Raw genomic sequence first — 18673 nt, 5'->3', positions numbered from 1 at the left:
GCAACGAATAATGTCTTTATTATTTCTTACAGCTGTTTTTAACCTAAAAGCTTATAAATGTGTTACTCACCTCTGAATCGATTTTGTGAAGACATTTCATTATACTCCAGACTTTGTCTTTGAATTCCAGCTTAGAGTCTACAATAAAAAACAAAAAATTATTAATGTATATATATACATATATATATATATATATATATATATATATATATATATATATATATATATATATATATATTAATGTGATATCAAGAATTTTAATTTTAAAACTTTACAAAAAATATATATAAAACATTATTAAAATTTTTGATTTATATCACACCTTTCAATTTTGTTATCTCAGGTTTTACTCGAGCTTCAATATCTATACTTTACAGCTGATGGGTTAGGTCCAAAAAATAACGGAATAAAACAACGTAATATGATATGAAAATAATGTAATAAAATAAACTGATTAAAATACCTCCAAAAATTATTAGCATACAATGTTTATCAAACAAAATTCGTTCTACGTACGTGCACCTTCAATATTGCATGGATAATATAATACAATTACAATCTAAAATCCAGCTTATTATTCTACATAAACAAATTAAATAATATTCAGTGTCTTTCCTAATGCAATTTTGATATATCGATTGTACCAAGAAAAATTTGTATAAATTATCCAATTCTCTCCACAGCTGCGTGTCCCCTCTCAGAACAAATTTGATCTCCTTCTACTATCAACAACTTGTTCACACGTTACTAATATGATATAATATTATTTGACCCAAAATTCTGAAATTGAATATATTATGAATGTTTCTCCCGTTGAAACGCTTCCTCTGCCTTGAGTTGTCCAATTCCTCGTTCTATGCAAAATTAACTATCAGCCTCCTATGTAATTTGCAATATTAAACAATATATTGCAATTTAGTGTCTTCCATGCTCTCCTTCGAATGCACGTACCTTTCCAATGATGCCAGCCTCTTTTCCTCTCGCCAAACTTAATCTCTCGTTCCGAAATAAACAGCGATACGTAGAATACAAGTAGGAAAAGTTCACTTACAAATTTGTACCAGATCAACTATCGTCGGACACACTTACTTTACCAACTCACAACTTATTCTTTATCACTTACTACCCTTGGAAACCAACTCGAAAACCAACCATTTACTTTAAGAAACTGGAACTAACTAACTCTCACTCATCTCCTTTATCCTTATACACACCCATTTCACCACTTTCCCAATTCTCGGCCAATCAGAAATTTGCATACCACTCCCCACATTAAATCAGAAATACCTACAAACTTTCCTAATTCATATTATTTCTACAAGGACACTTAATTTATACTGGGTATTTCCAGATTCCGAAAAATCATTTACTTATTAACTTAACTTACTTACTAACTAACTTACTTATTAACTATTTTTATTGTCCTGTTCATGGCGCAAACCCGGATTACGGAACACTTTATGGCTTATGGGAAAAAACCATCGGTAACTTATATTCATTGTACCCGCACTATCCACTTCTATTTATACAAAAGATTATTTATGACTAAGATTACCTTTGGTTAATTCGAGGCAGCTCGGAGTATTTTTACTTTCTATAATCTCTAAAATATTGATTTCATCGTACATTTAATACTTTTACTCTTCAATTTTGAATACCACAACAATATATATACAGGGTATAGTAAAAAAACATGATGTCAGGTCAGAAGTGAACCAGATCATACATTATTATGGATTTGGTTTATATGGAAAAAGTTTATTATTTTAAAAATTTAATGACTGACTGAAAAGTAAATGCAACTTCAAGCTACGGTCGATGTATACAAATGGATGCTGGAAACACGCGTTTGTTCAGGGCCGGACTAGTAAATTAAAGATACAATATCAAACAGACAAACTTTGACAGATACAGATTATAGTACACCAATTTTTTAAATATAAAAATGATTTACGCGAAAAGAAAGTTTATAAAATTACCGTATTTGCGGTATTAACTTTCAAAATCTGATGTACTGCTGTCATCATTATTGTTGATATTAAGGGGCTCAATTTGGGCTTTAATTAAATTGTACAACTCCCACATTTTTGGTTCTACTTCTTCTTTTACATCTCTGACGCAGTTTTTCCATTTTTCCATGGTTACAGCAGATATACCTTTATGAAATAAATTTTTAATGTCATCAAATTTAAATGTTGTGTTATGGGCAGCAAGATAATTGTTGACTTGCGTCCATACAAGCTCTATTGGACTCAGCCCGCAGTGGTACGAGGGCAACCTTAACACTGTTCTACTTGTGCTTCTTACCAGTTCATCTACTATCTACTATGTACTTATATTCGCCATTATGTTTAACGATTTCTAAAAGTTTTAACAGCGTTGGTTCAAAGGGAATCTTTTTTGAGCGAAGCTAATTTTGAATATTTGCTTTTTTTCTTGTCATGATGGGTATCTTTTTCAATTTTCTGGAATGGTAAGGCGCATTGTCCATCACAAATACGACATTTTTTTCCAGTGTTGGTAAAATCTTTTGGAGCCAACTTTTAAATGACTTCCCATTCATCTCCTCATGGTAGTCTCCACTTTTGCTCGATTTAAAAGCCCACAGTGCATTTGAAACAAAACCATTCTTACTTTCGATGTGACATTTTATCAGTCCTTTTCCTTTTCGTAAAAGTGATAATTAAGATAATAGTAAAACCATTCAAAGTTTATTTAAATTTTAATTACCTGAGGGATTTTTTAAGCCTGTCGACAGCCCATCCAAAAATGCACGTCTTACAGAAGTCACAGAAGCATCCACCCAAACTTTTGATTTTGTATGGCTAGCATTTATCCATGTTTCGTATAAGTAACAAATTGTTTTATTTTCAGATCTATATTGTCTTATTTTCCACAGATAATCTCTTTGCCATAGCACAATTTCATTTCTGTCAAGTAGCAAACTGTTCCTTCCACGTTTTTGAAAAGTAAAATTTAATTTTCGTAAGTATGTAAAACGTGGTTCTCTTAAAATTTGGTAAGTCATTATCAATATTTACATCTCTTAGGACTTTGTCAATTGTAGGCACTTCATTACGGAAGAAATATTGATGAACCTTTCTTCTTACAGCTTTCTTAATAAAATCATCTACAGAATCTATTGATTTTGAACGATTTTGATTTGTTTTGGGTACAGATGAGGGTTGGGTACTTTTATACTCTTTAATGACATTGAAGACACTTTTCGAACAAACTTCAATTTTATCTGCAACCTTTTGTTAAATGTCCGTTAACGCTAAAGTAGGATTATCTTGTAATTCATATTTATATGTAATAATCATTATTTCTTTGGTTCTTATATCTATCTGATTCTTTCAGCTCTTTGCCTAGAAGGACTTAGTGGTATTTTTAATAAATGTAATTATTATACTTTTTCCAACTAAAATAACAAAATGTGCGTTTTCAAAATTTACTTTTATAGTAGAGAATCTAATATAAGGTCGACCTGCATCGATCTGTTTAATGGATAAAAATTATTTGATATGTAATTTAGTATGTTAAAAATTATAAAAAAGAATATAAATAATATATTCTCGATATAATTTTGTTCTTACTATAATTAATTCATAATTAAAAAATGATTTTTTTTAATTTGCAACAAACTTTGTATTTGACAGATAATATTTTTTTTGTATCATTCGAAACATAAAAGGCCGTTTGTAATTTTTCTATTATGTTGATGGTTTTCGAGTTCTAAACAACTAAATAATAAAATAACGAAAACTGGCGATTTTTAAGGCTCAAAAAACTATTAAAAAATATCATTTTGGTAATCGTCAAGAACATAAATTTAAACAAGTTTAAACCTTCTTCTAAAAGGTTCTGATAAATATGTTTGACAAGTTTTGTTATAAAATACGGTAACTTTACCTTTTACCGACCACTTAGGGTTTTCCTTACAAGCAGATTTAATAACAAAAAGGATACATTTTTATTTTTCTTTGCATAATTTTTAAAGGTAATATTTAATCTAGTCAATTCAGCTAGTAATATAGAAAAAAAATATTATCACAGTTTAATTCTTTTTTTAAATGTTTTAATAATTATGAACAAACCTCCCTTTACCGACCGACTTCAAAAAAAAACTCACTTATCACCGACCGATTTTTTTGCTATTACCGACCACAAGCACCTAATTACCGGACATTTCACTCCTATCAGCGACCTTCTTGGGGGACTACTTATTTAAGTAATTAACAAAATTATATTAATTTATTTATTTAGTTGAAGATTTTAATAATTTAAAAAATATAAATTCATAATACAACAAATAAAAAGTTACATAATATATTGGGCATATATAATAGATTCAAGTTTGGTATGAAATCATTTTATTTTTTTATTATTATGTTTTTTATTGCATCCATCTCCGGAATTGCATTGATGCCCCTTGTATTCACAGGTTTTGAAGAATTAATTTTTTAAAATATTTTATTTTCTGAATATGATAAAATATCCTCTTTCTCAGGCCATTTCCAATGTAAACCACTTCTTATCATAGTCTTCACTTCTAGTCCCGTACCGTCAAAGCCAAGACTTACTGTAGGAAAGTACAGTAAGTATAAATAACAACAGCATATTCTTCCTGTGCAAAATCTTCCGTTTTAGTTTTTTGCTATTATTTTTAATACGCCAATTATGGATCCTGTTTTTCCAGGAAAGTTTAAGAGGCCTAAAAATAGCAACATCTAGTGGTTGCAATATATGTGTGGAGTTAGGCAGAAGAGCAATTAGTATAATACCTTTGCTTTTGCAGAACTATTCCCCTCATTCCGACCGCCCGGTAGGTAAAGGGTTGATTTTGAGTTTTAAAGCACCAAGTCTTGCAACACCACTGCGAAATCCGTTAAAATTTGTCAAATTTGGCATTAGTCAGCGGCTGGCTTATGTTTGTAATGTTGCCATATCTATGGTTTATTAAAGAAAACTGTTAAAAGTTTTAGTAGTTATATGGACTTTTCATAATGCGTCTAATACTGAAAAAATTCATTGCGGTCGGTAATAGGAAATTGTCGGTAAAGAGTACAGTTACCTTATAATATTATTTTATTTATTAATGAGGAAAGTTTCTTATCGGGAATGACGATCGGGCTACATTAACAACTAAAAAAGAATGTTTCAAAATGAAATAAGTCCAAAGTACTTATAAAAAACTGATTGATAAAAGGTTTTATCTTGAATGTAGATACTTCGTATTTTCAAAAATTATATTTTTTAAATATCTTTTTAAACATTTAAAACATCATCTTTCGTTCTTTTTTCAGTTTTAAATTGTTTATAACTCGAAAACGATACAACTTACGACTTTTTTTGTTTCGAATGATCCATAAATCTAAAATAATATCTGTCCGGGCTAATTTTTTTTTTAATTTATACAAAAAGTTATTTTTTAATTATTAATTATTAATTATTAATTATAGTCAGGACAAAATTATATTAGACACACCTTGTTTTTTATTGCTTTTAACTATAATATATACTAAATTACATATCAAATACTTTTTATTCATTAGCCAGATCAGTGCAGATCGATCTTATATTGTACCTTAGGCTATTATAAATGCTTTAACATGTTTGAGACGAGGGTAGTTCCATAGTTATGTATCCATCCATAAAAGTGTAATTTTTAAAAAAAATTTTCGCTATATTTTTGTTTATTTTAATGTAAAAAAATGTAATTCCTATACCAACATATTGTGTTTTTTTGAGTTTTGGGTGTTTTTGTGTATGACCTACCGGTGGGTCACAACGTACCTGAGTTAAAATTTTTCCTCACAGTCGTTGTGAACCACGGGTGGGTCACAAAATTACATGTGTTACATGAATTACATTATGTATGCGGTAAATACACAAGATTATTTTATTTCAGATAATCGTTAAATAGCAGATCCGAGTAGAAAAGCTGTGAAAATGAGTTCCAGATCACGTAGAATAATGGCTTTTGGCCAGAAGAAAGGATATCGATAAATTGTTCAAGAAGCAGCATCCCTGGAAGATCTAAGTTCGCCTGCAGTATCCCCAGAAAATCACAGTCCGACTGCTGCATCTCTGGAAAATTTAAGTATGTCTCCAGCATTCCCGAGAAATCTTAGCCCACCTGCAACATCCACAGAAAATTTAAGTCCAACTGCAGCATCACCGGAATATCTAAATCCGCCAGCAGCATCTCCGGAAAATGCACGTGCCTCTACTTCTGAACTACAAGGAAGATTTCAACATCTATCATCCTCAGAATCCAACCTGTTTGAGGATTCTGAAGAGTCCTATGGGCCTTTAGATGATCAGGATGTGATCAAAAATGCTCTTTCTGATAATAACAGTGATAACGGTTACTCTAGTGATACAGTAAATCCTGCCAAATGGGGACCATTTACAGACTTACCTCTAAATTTTCAGTTCTTCGGACAAACCGGTTTGAAAGTTAACAATTTAGATTTATCTCAAACTTACGCTATCTACAAACAGTTTATTACTAATCCAATCATTGACATCATAGTAGAGGAAACTAACAGAGACGCATATTAGATCATTTAATCGAAGGCACTGCGACCGCGGTCTCTGTTGAAAACTTTGACAGATACTAACAGAGCAGAAATGAAAAATTTTTTAGCTATCTTGCTAATAATGGGGATTAATCAGCTACAAGAAATATGAAGGAAATGCGAGAAAAAGCAGAAAATGGTGTCCTAATTGCTACAAAACGCTTAAAGATGAGAAAGGTAGGAAAGTGGTATCGTCAAAAGCAAGTAAGATACTTACATTTTGCGAAGACTTCAATGGACAGCCTGTATTATGTATTCCGTGTTTTAAGAAAATCCACGAATATACTAAGTAATCTGTATCAATAATGTTAGTAGAATTATTTGTTATTTTTTGAGATTTGTTACCACAGCCACGGTAATATGTAATATTAAAATGTGTTTTATTGCCTAAACATTAAAGTTTAGTCACTAGTATTTTTCCCTTTACTTATATCATTGTTTTTGGGGAGAAAAACAAGACATCCTAATGTTTAAGTTAAGTTTTTAAATCATTTTGATACTTAAAATATACTTTCTTAGACTTCAAGTGTTTTTAGTGCTTAACCCAATTCCTTTCCGAAAACCAAGTTTATTCTAGATATATATATTAATCCTGCAGTCGTCACTGAAGTATTATATTCCCCAGAATAAACTGTACAATTTTAGGTTGAATAAGATATGCAATACACCGTGACCCACGAGTGGGCGCGCACGGCTCTTGGCAAGAAACGGTGTGACCCAACGGTGGGTCACATTGTCACCAAGGTGTTAATATACTTTAAGCAGGAATTATTTTAAAGTAGGGAAAACTTTTGTATTAGCAATAAATAAATAAGTTCTTAAAAAAATGCTTTCCACTATCAACACACGACCTAACTAATAACAGATCAACGAACCAAGAAACAGTTTTGCACAATAACTACTATGACTCTTTATTCCATAGACGAGGGAGCGGAAAAACGAAGTGCATGCCTGGTAGCCCAACAGGCATGACTAAGATAGTTCAATAATTTATGGCCAATAGGACATAGGACGTTCGTCGCCTTCGACTTGTGTTTATTCTGTCCGTAGCTTGAAGTTGAATTTATATTAGATGACAATTGATTGGATCCCCGTCGCATACGACGAACAAAGTCACTAATTTTTGAATATTTATGGAAAACCGTTAGAAAACGTGAAAGTCAATCAACGAAAATTTGATGTTTTCAACAATAAATAGCTCAAGTGTATTGACTTTCTTAAAAACTCTATAAAACAAAAGTTACTTAGAATTTAATTCTATATCGATTTCTTTAATTATTTTAAGCAAAAAATTTTCACCCCTGAGAACAGAGGTCATTACCCCTGGGGCGGAAGCACACATCGTCGTTATATAACTTTTGTTATTTGAGCACTTCTCCATCAAATCAGCAAATTTCAAGTGAATCGGTCAGTCAGATAAAATTGGGAGGTGAATCGCCCGAGTGACGGGAGTATATGTGCAGAGAAAAATTACTGAAGCACCTAAAAATTCTATAAAGATCTTCTATATAGTGTACGTCTAAATAAATGCAATAGTTAATTAAAAATTTTGCAGTTACCTTTTAATTCCTCATCGCATTTAAAATATTCGAAATAAAGATCCTTGTTTTTTGGCATGTAATAATTTAACATAGATGGATCCAGTTCAAATTTATTGTTGATCTGAAAAAATTTTATATTATTAAATAGCGCCTTAATATACAAATATAAATAAGAACAAAACCATAAAAAAATCTAAATAAAGCAGGTATTGGGATAAACCTTATTTTTTTAAATGAATAGTGAATATAGCTTAACTTAAAAATAAAAATAAAATTGTTAGGTTTAGGTTTAATTTCGTTACAGCGTACCACCATTCACTGATATGCATATTTCAGCCTATTGGCTTCATCAGAGGGAACTCATGGCAAGATCTAATAAAACAAAACCTGCGACATTAAAAGTAAATAGTTGAAAAATAACATAACAATAACATTTTTGTTTAAAATTATCTCTGCTATATATCTCAGCTGAAACAAATTTTATAATATTAAATAGCGCCTCGCTATAGGACGTTCAGCTCCGTCTCTTTTTTTAAGGGAAAACAGTGGGCCACTGAGATGTATTTGTGTAAACTAATTAATTTTTAAGTTACAAATCATGAATGTGTTGCTTGTGTGAGTCCATTTCAAAAGGTAAAAGAAATAATAAATTAGATTTACTCACAATCAATTTAATTTAACTAATCGGACGACCGGTTTCGCTTTGTACAATATGTAAAGCATCTTCAGGTCACGATACAAAGTTAAAATGCTGAAAATAATAATCCCATATTAGGGTGTTGTCTAATAAAGATAAAACAAAGATAGGTGATATAAATTATATAAATTACAGTAATTATGCCAATATTACATGTCTGTGGTTTTATAAATGAATAAAATGTTTAAGCAGGCAAGGTAAGACCCACAAATTGGTAAATTAGTCTATTAAACTGTAATGTATTAATAAGTAAACAAATAAATAAACCATTACTTACATGCCGGTACTCTATTAATTGATGGTTGAAAGAACATGGTTCAAACTATTTTGTATTGTTGATTGGAGAACTCAGGTCAACTATTGTAATTGTTTAACAGTAAACGGGGAAGTTCTTGAGGAGACAGATTTTATCCAATGAAGTAGAGATAGGTGAAATGTAATTGTTTGTTTGATGAAAGTAATGTTCTATACCATTAAGTTCTTTAAAGTTATTTATATTTATTCTGGAGATATATTTATGAAATGTGTGAGATTTTTATGTTTTGTTTTGAAAGGTGACAGTTGTAAGACAATGAATAAGAATGGATGTACAAATTACAATGGATAGTCTTACAACTGTCACCTTCCAAAACAAAACATAAAAATCTCAATAAATAACACACATGTCATAAATATATCTCCAGAATAAATATAAATAACTTTAAAGAACTTAATGGTATAGAACATTACTTTCATCAAACAAACAATTACATTTCACCTATCTCTACTTCATTGGATAAAATCTGTCTCCCCAAGAACTTCCCCGTTTACTGTTAAACAATAACAATAGTTGACCTGAGTTCTCCAATCAACAATACAAGATAGTTTGAACCATGTTCTTTCAACCATCAATTAATAGAGTACCGGCATGTAAGTAATGTTTTATTTATTTGTTTACTTATTAATTCATTACAGTTTAATAGACTATTTTACCAATTTGTGGGTCTTACCTTGTCTGCTTAAACATTTTATTCATTTATAAAACCACAGACATGTAATATTGGCATAATTACTGTAATTTATATAATTTATATCACCTATCTTTGTTTTATCTTTATTAGACAACACCCTAATATGGGATTATTATTTTCAGCATTTTAACTTTGTATCGTGACCTGAAGATGCTTTGCATATTGTAGAAAGCGAAACCGGTAGTCCGATTAGTTAAATTAAATTGATTGTGAGTAAGTCTAATTTATTATTTCTTTTACCTTTTTTAAGTTACACTTTAAAAAGTTATTTATAATAAATATGGGTACAAAAAAAATTAATTTGGTCACAAAAAAAAGTCGCGTTGGTGGCCACAGGGCAGAAAATGTGTCGGTTGAACTTAAAAAAAAATAATAATCTGATTGAGAAAAGATATAATTATGAACCTAGATAACTAACATAAGTAATTATTAAATGGCAACAACATCAAGAAAACAAATTAATTATCTAATTTTCAATTTCTTCATGAAAACGTCTAAAACAATTTTCTAAGCACAATCCCGGATGTTCAGGGCACTCTGCACAATGAAACACTGAGTCCTTTCTTTCTTTTTTAGTTTGCCAGCAATATTTACACCGGCGTCGTTTTGTAATACCATTAGCTGATTTAGGGCAATAGGATGGCAAATGAAACGTCAAATTTTTCTTGACTTGAGGGATTTTTGGGCTTGGTCCCAAAAGACTATCAATCACCGACAATCGAAAGTCATACAATGACATTTTTGTATTAGAATTATTATAGAAATAGTATGCGTTGATTAGCATAATTTGAAAAATATGTATGCCTATTTTTTTGTACCACCTCATAGTTTTGTGTTCGCAACTATAATAATTTAACATCTGGTCGCCTAAGTCAATACCACCTTTATTTTTGTTATATTCAGCGACTAAACGGGGCTTTTCTTTTATCAATTCCTTTTCTAGATATTGTTGGAACCATTTCATGACCAAATTCGGAAGAGATCAATAAAATATCTCGCTGATCTTTCCATTTACACACACATATCCCTTTATTATTGTAAGCACTCACCAGTTCATTTTGTTTTAATTTTTGAGAAACAACTTCGTGTGGATTTTCCGCTTTTCCTGTTCTCAATGTTCCTGTAAGATAAGTTTTAACTGAAAGTAGTTTTTTACACAATTGAACACTATTATAAAAATTATCCATATATAAGGAATGACCAACATTTAGTTTCGAATCCATCAAATTTAGCACTATTTTTCCGTATGATTACGTCCTCCAACTACAGGGTCACTAGCTCCACTATAAACTAATATGTGTTGAATCATCCTGGTACATTCTGCTAAAGTATACAGTTTGACACCATATTTGTGTCGTTTGCCCTTGAGAAATTGACGAAAACTAAGTCTTCCTCTCCATAAAATCATAGATTCATCCAGGGCTAATTTTCTTTCTGGATAATAAAGATTCTCTATTTTATTATTAAAAAAATCTAATAATGGAGATATCTTGGCAAGTCTGGACTGGTTATTGTCACTATTATTGTTAAAATGTAAGGCACGCAAAATTAACATAAAACGATTTCGGCTCATGTATTGTCCAAACACTGGAATACTAAATAAATGATTTTTGTTTCAATAATCATTCATACGATTAATTTTTATGGTTTCCATGTGAAACAACAAACCAAGAAAAATTTTAAATTCTTCTACAGTTATATCCTTTCAAGCTGCAATTCTACTTTTCTCAGATTTACTTAGAGAAAGAATAACAACGGCATATAAATTGCTATTTTCAATAATCATATCATAGAATAATTCACATGCCAATAGATTGAAGTAATCAATAGGATTGCTGCCACCCACATTAATTTTCAATCCTGGTATTGCTGTAAATGGTAGCACTGTAGGATGTTGAACCTATGAAGACCATTCAATAATATTTTGAGACTCATCATCACCATCATCATCTTCAGATTCTTTTTGTAAATTAGGATCGTCTGTCCGATCATCTTGATCACAATATAAATCTTCATCACTTGCGTCACTAGCGTCATGTGAATCTTCTAATATGTGTAATAATTCATCATCTGAGATTGGCTGAGAAGTTTCCCACCTACCTCGTTTAGAAGTCGAAGGTTGGCAACATTCATCACTCATTTTAAAAATAATTTAAAATTGAAGTATTTAGCAAAACACGTGCAATGACTAACAGTAAAACCAAAACATATCTAACACCGAAGGCGTAGAAAATATTACTGAATGCATAGCAAAATAAACCGATGGGATTAGATTATGATAATACAACAAATTATTGGAAATGCAATATAATCTAAATACATCTGGTGATTCTTTCAAAGCTTACCGATGCTTTTAATTTTATTACTTTACAAACTTTTATTACAGCTAATTTTGTCGTTTTCGAGCACGTCTAGCTTGAATATTTAAAAAGTAAGCAATGAAATTGAGGGTTTCATATTTTATCATCCAATTTATCAATGGGACAGAAGATATTTGTTATAATTTTTGAAAAATCCGCCTAGATAACATTCATACATTGTCATATACTCAGAATAAAGTTTAACATCAGTCGCGTTGTCGGACTTGAACGTGTTAATATACAAATATAAATAAGAACAAAACTTTAAAAAAATTGTAAATAGAGCAGGTATTGGGATAAGCCAAAATAAAATTAATAGGTTTAGGTTTAGGTTTAATTTAGTTACAGCGTACCACCATTCACTGATATGCATATTTTTGCCTATTGGCTTCATCAGAGGGAACTCATGGCAAGATCTAATGAAACAAAACCTGCGACTATAAAAGTAAATAGTTGAAAAATAAACATTTTTGTTTAAAATTATCTTAGCTACATTTTTTAATTAAAACATTTTTTATACTGCATACAGATTCTTGGTAAATCAATTCTTTTGCGTGTTTACCTCCCTACGAAGAGGGTTTTAGGAAAAAGCCAGGGGGTAAAAGTAGTTAACGTTTTTGCATCATTTTTAGGGACCCAAAATTAATATTTTCGGCAAAATTCAGCTTGTTCTTATGATGTTTAGAGGTTTAGTGGCATTTTTGTCTTTGACAACTGGTGTAATAGAGCTTAAAGAATCATTTGTAATGTAGTCATGTTATTGTAAGAGGCAGTAATATCTACTGGAGAAATGGTTTTTACCAAAAATGAACGTTTCATATCTGAGACATGTATTGTGTTTAAAATTCCAAGTTAATGACTGTTAGGAAGATATGGATAAATATTTATTGAGTTTTGTATGGATTCATCAAATATGATAAAACCAACATAATTGATAAATGGAGGATTACCCTATTTAGCTGAAATGGCAATTAATTTATGATTGTATAGTGTTAGTACGTTGACTTTGGAGTAAACCTAAGTAATATTAAGGCCTGTATGTTAAAACAACATTTGGTACAAATTTGCCTATCACATACCAAGAGTTTGAAGAGGCTTTGCAAAAATCAAAAAATACTTCTCCAGGACCTGATGATATTCCAATTATTTTTATAAAAAACCTCCCACTCTCAGGTAAACTAATCCTTCTAGATATATTTAATCAGATTTTTATTAAAAAAACCTTTCCTATAATCTGGCGTCAATCTATAATCATCCTCATTTTAAAACCATATAAAACAAAAACTGACCCCTCTTCTTACCGATCAATTTCTCTTACGAATAATATTTGTAAATTACTTGAAAAAATCTTAAATAATAGATTAGTTTGGTTTCTAGAGAAAAACCAGCTACTGACCTCCATCCAAAATGGATTTAGAAAGAAAAGATCGACAAATGACAATCTAATACCTTTCGTAAATGATATATGTGAATCTTTTAGAAACAATCAACAAGTAATTTCCATATTTTTCAATATAAAAAAAGCCTTTGATACTGCATGGCGACATCGCATTCTGAAAATAATGGTTAGCTGCGGCATACAAGGAAACTTTCTAGCCTTTAACAGATCATATTAAAACAGACCCTTAGACAGACCATATTAAAAAATTAGCCTTATCCTGTCAGCCAAAAATAAACCTCCTTCAAATACTTTCTAACAGAAATTGGGGTGCTGAGACAGCTACTCTGCTATATTTATATAAATCACTCATCCGTAGTAAATTAGATTACGGTGCAATGTGCTATTCTACTGCTAGTAAAAAAATTCTTAAAGTCTTAGACGTTATCCAAAGTGCATCTTTGAGACTTGTGCTTCCGTACTAGTCTGGTGGCAAGTCTTCAAGCTGCACTAAATGAACCACCTTTATTTATAAGAAGACAATATACCACACTAAGATATGCTACTAAACTATATAGCAATATTAACAACCCTAACTACCTACTCCTACATACAAATAACACCACTTGCAAAAGTAACAGACAATCAAGATATTTAACCTTTAAAGAACTTGTAATGAATTGTGGATATAATACCAATTTGTTGACATACTCGCTATCTACATACCCAACTGAACCCCCCTGGACAATTAATACTCCTACTATTAATACATCTCTAGTAGCTTACCCAGAGAATACCACAAATCTTACCCTCGTTCGTACATTATATAAAGAAATTCTATCAAAATATGACAATTATGTTAAGATTTTCACTGACCCATCAAAAACCAAAACTGGCTGAGCACTTGATTTTTGACAAAAATATACAGATACTATTCTTCTGTTTATCTCAGATTCATTATCTGTACTCCAAAGCATCAAACAAGTCTATCCAACACCTAAAATCATCCAAAACATAAAATCTATGCTTCATTACTTACAAAACAAAAATGTCAACTTTCACTTCAGGTAATGAAAAGGTTAAAGCAACCTCAAATGAAAGCATCGATATTATCAAACAAATTTCAGTCACAGATATCTACCTTAACATCAAACAATACTGTACAGAAGTTTGGCAGCGATGCTGGGATTCAAATAACTCAAATTTTAAAGTAATTAAACCCTCTATCGGTGACCGGCTCCAACTTCTAGAAACAAGAAGAGAACAGGTGGTTATAAATCGCCTAAGAATTGGTCATACAACATTAACCCATCAACACTTATTAACGAAGCAGCTACCACCAGAATGCACATACTGTAGATGCCAAAAAACAGTCCAACACATACTTACAGACTTTACTCATATGAACGAAGCACCAACAACATTTCTGAAGAACCAGGTCAACTTAAAAATATATTAAACTGTAACTTAACCAATACGATCAAATATCTTAAGGACATTAACCTATTTCATAAAATGTAATTTTTCTTTTAGTTGATAAATTTTTATGTTACCTAACCTTATAATATGTACACTACCATATATATTGTAATAAACTTCCGCTTATAAAGTTTTACGGTTGATGCGGCTTTTTGAAAAAAAAACATTTGATACTTGAGAAATATAAAGTGTTATAGGTTGTAAATTTATAAATGTTGGGAAGAAAAAGAAAGTTAATTACTGAGTAATGTATGTTATCAAAAATATGGAAAACCAAAAAAATTGACAAGTGAAGGGTGACTTTATTTATTTCAAATGACAATGTGTGATATATTGTTATTGTGAGAGAAAAAATAACTGAATAAAGGACTGAGATCTCTAGAGATCCGAAACCATAACTTAAGAATATGTGAAAATAAGGAAAAAGGATGTATATAATAATAGAAAATAGGGTGGAGGGATGATGTTAATTAAAGCTGTAAAGTTGACAATGGTGAGAATGTTACTGTAAAATTGTATAAAATAAATATAAATTCTCCTGTGTGATTTGGCTTCAAATGAATCCTGAAATGATATTGGTGTGTAAGTGAAAAAGAATATACCATGCGGTCCATATGTATATGGACCGCATGGTATGCGGCAAATTAATAAATTCATTTTTAGCGTTATTATGTACTATGTGAAAAAAACCTGAAACAGGTCGATTTTTATTCTTAACCCTTTCAGGCTTAGTGGCTTCACGGTAGAACCACCTTTAAACAATTTTTTTCCTACTGCCCGAGTAATTGTACGCTGGGACCACCAGACGGAATGAGATGTAGACGTTGTGTATTTCACTTCCCACGCGATAACAAAATTCCAGTAGCAGTTGTGCACATTGTACATAATACATTTGGAGCGCTCACAAGTGAATAGTAGTGAGGTTATTTATTGTTGTAAATAAACAAACATTCTTCTACTGATAAAAGGTATGTATTATGTTAATTTGTTGATAAATAGATGTATTTATATATTGCCGTATTGAGTCTTTATGAACTACGTAGATAACTAAGTGAATTTTGATAGTTTGATTGGTGGTTCCAATAGGTGTCACTAGGCCGATCACTAACTAATAGGTATGTTTTGTTACAGAATTCCAAAATAAAAATACGTCTTGATTTGAGTCAATTAACAAGTCATGACGCTTACGATTTACTAGCAGATATCCCATCGGAGGGATCTGATGTATCCGATTTTGATGAGAACGAGGATGAAGATTTCGACATGACTTCGGAGTCAGCGGTTTTAGATGAACAAAAAAATATTTCAGGCAATGAAGATGTTGCGCATGACAGTGACGGTGGTGAAAACGAGGTACCAGTTGCTATTCTTGATGAGTTAAAATGGACCACCGATCCAAATAATGCCGCTCAACTCCGTCCTTTCTCAGAAAACGTTGGACCAAATATTCCTGATACTCTAGAGACTCCTATTGATTTCTTTCTTCATTTATTTAGTGAGAAACTGTTGAATACACTTGTTTTCCAAACTAATTTATATGTAGTCCAAGAAAATAACAAAAACAACACTCCCACAACACTTGAAGAAATAAAATGTCATTTGGGAATAAACCTTTTGATGGGTGTGAAAAAGTTGCCCAGTTATAGAGATTTTTGGTCTGCAAATTTTGTTATCAGGGATCAGTTTATTTCTTCATATATGTCCCGTGACAGATTTGGATGGTTGCTTACTCATCTTCATATAAATGACAATTCATTACAAACTAAGAAAGGTACTGGCAACTATGATAAACTCTACAAAGTGTGGTCTTTGCTAGAGGAACATTCAACCACTTATAAAAGCTCATTTTATCCCAGCAGGCAACAATCAATAGACGAATCGATAATAAGGTTCAAGGGACAAAGTAGTTTACGCCAATATATGCCGATAAAGCCCATAAAAAGGGGATAAAAAGTATGGGTACATGTTGATTAGTCAGGATATGTTTTAAAATTCCAAATATACACCGGAAAAGTAAACGATGTAAGGGAACAACAGCTTGGGGCAAGAGTAATAAAAGATCTTACAAGAGATTTAGTTGGAAAAAATTATGAAGTTTATTTCGATAACTATTTCAATTCTGTTGCATTACAACGCAACTTGATAAAAGACAATATCTACGCATGTGGAACAACTCGAAAAGATAGAAAAGGTTTTCCAACTGAACTTAAAACAAATAAAAAAAAAATAAAAAGGGGTGACTCAAACTGGAGAATAAGTGAAGACGGCGTGCTAGCTTTTCAATGAATGGATAAAAAACCCATTCATTTTCTAAGCAATTTTCACAAACCTGAAGAAAATGTCACTGTGAAGAGGAAAAAAAAGGATGGGACATCATTGGAAATTAACTGCAAATAATTAGTACAAGATTACAACAAATATATGGGCTATGTAGATAAGTTTTATATGTTAGTATCTTGCTACGAATTGGATAGAAAATCCAAAAAGTGGTGGCATAGATTTTTTTTTACATTTTGTTGACCTAACATTACTAAAGTCATATATAATTTTCAAACAATCAACAACTGGTAAGAGTATGTCTTTATATGTAAAAGAATTTAAAATTGTTGTGACCACTGGTTTGATTGGAGCAGACCCCCAAATGCCTAAATTTGAAAGAAGAAGCATGGACAAACTAGAGACAAACCTCTAGAAATAAGAACTGACAAAGTAGCCCATATGCCTTAGCATGGAGCCAAAGTACGTAGTACACACTGCAGTATCAAGGCAAGTCCTCGTCGTACAAGATGGCACTGTAGTACATGTCAAGTAGGTTTATGTCTATCTGAAAAAAAGTTTTTCAGTTTGTGGCCTAGTGGTTCCCCATGAAACCACCTTTTTTGTACTAATTACAAAAATATAATACAAAAACCTTTGATTTGTCTATTTTTTTTGTCCTAATATGTCCTAAAAACAAATTATTTACCGTTAAATATAAACAAAAAAATCCGTCCACAAAGATTTAAGTTGACAATTTACATGGAACCACCTTTTTTGTACTAATTACAAAAATATAATACAAAAACCTTTGATTTGTCTATTTTTTGTCCTAATATGTCCTAAAAACAAATTATTTACCGTTAAATATAAACAAAAAAATCCGTCCACAAAGAGTTAAGTTGACAATTTACAGTATGAAAATATTATCCAGCCCCAGCACCCCTTTTGAATTATAATGAACCCCTCGAAAATTTTAAATAAGAAAGGGGGTTGTGTGGCACCTTGTTAGAAAGGGATTTTAATCCTCTGTTCAGCAATATAAAGTTTTTTAAGTTTGTGGAATCATAACTGATAAAATGGATTTTTACAATTAAATTAAATGTTCAACTTGACCACCATTATTCACTCCTTGACAATAACCGAGGCGATTTTGGAATTCTCGAACAACACTGTATGACCTCGGGTTATTTTCTTAGTTTCTTCTGTTATCCTTTAACTTTTAAATCAGCAATATTGCCTGGTCTATTAAAAAATACTTTAGAAATAATCAGGTATTTTTGTATCTGTTCTGCTAAACATTGGGGAAAAGACTGTGAAAATGGGTATGTGAAAGTCACACACAATATCCTAAAAAAGTTAATGTTT

The 18673-nt window shown here is 31.2% G+C and overlaps 1 protein-coding gene across 1 annotated transcript in view; it reads right to left on the bottom strand.

Annotated features, from left to right (window-relative positions):
• Window positions 1-18673, bottom strand: part of LOC140449457 (uncharacterized) — a 58896-nt gene that overhangs the window by 18940 nt on the left and 21283 nt on the right. The window contains exons 4-5 of the mRNA XM_072542633.1: window positions 8144-8246; window positions 71-138 (exon numbers count right to left, since the gene is read on the bottom strand). Of these exons, the coding sequence (XP_072398734.1) occupies window positions 71-138; window positions 8144-8246 (171 nt within the window). The remainder of the gene's footprint in view (window positions 1-70; window positions 139-8143; window positions 8247-18673) is intronic.

This window comes from Diabrotica undecimpunctata, chromosome 9, assembly GCF_040954645.1.
Source record: "Diabrotica undecimpunctata isolate CICGRU chromosome 9, icDiaUnde3, whole genome shotgun sequence".
In the NCBI taxonomy this organism is placed as follows: domain Eukaryota; kingdom Metazoa; phylum Arthropoda; class Insecta; order Coleoptera; family Chrysomelidae; genus Diabrotica; species Diabrotica undecimpunctata.
The sequence above is the reverse complement of the archived record's forward strand: the minus strand, read 5'-3'. Positions and strand labels throughout refer to the sequence as shown.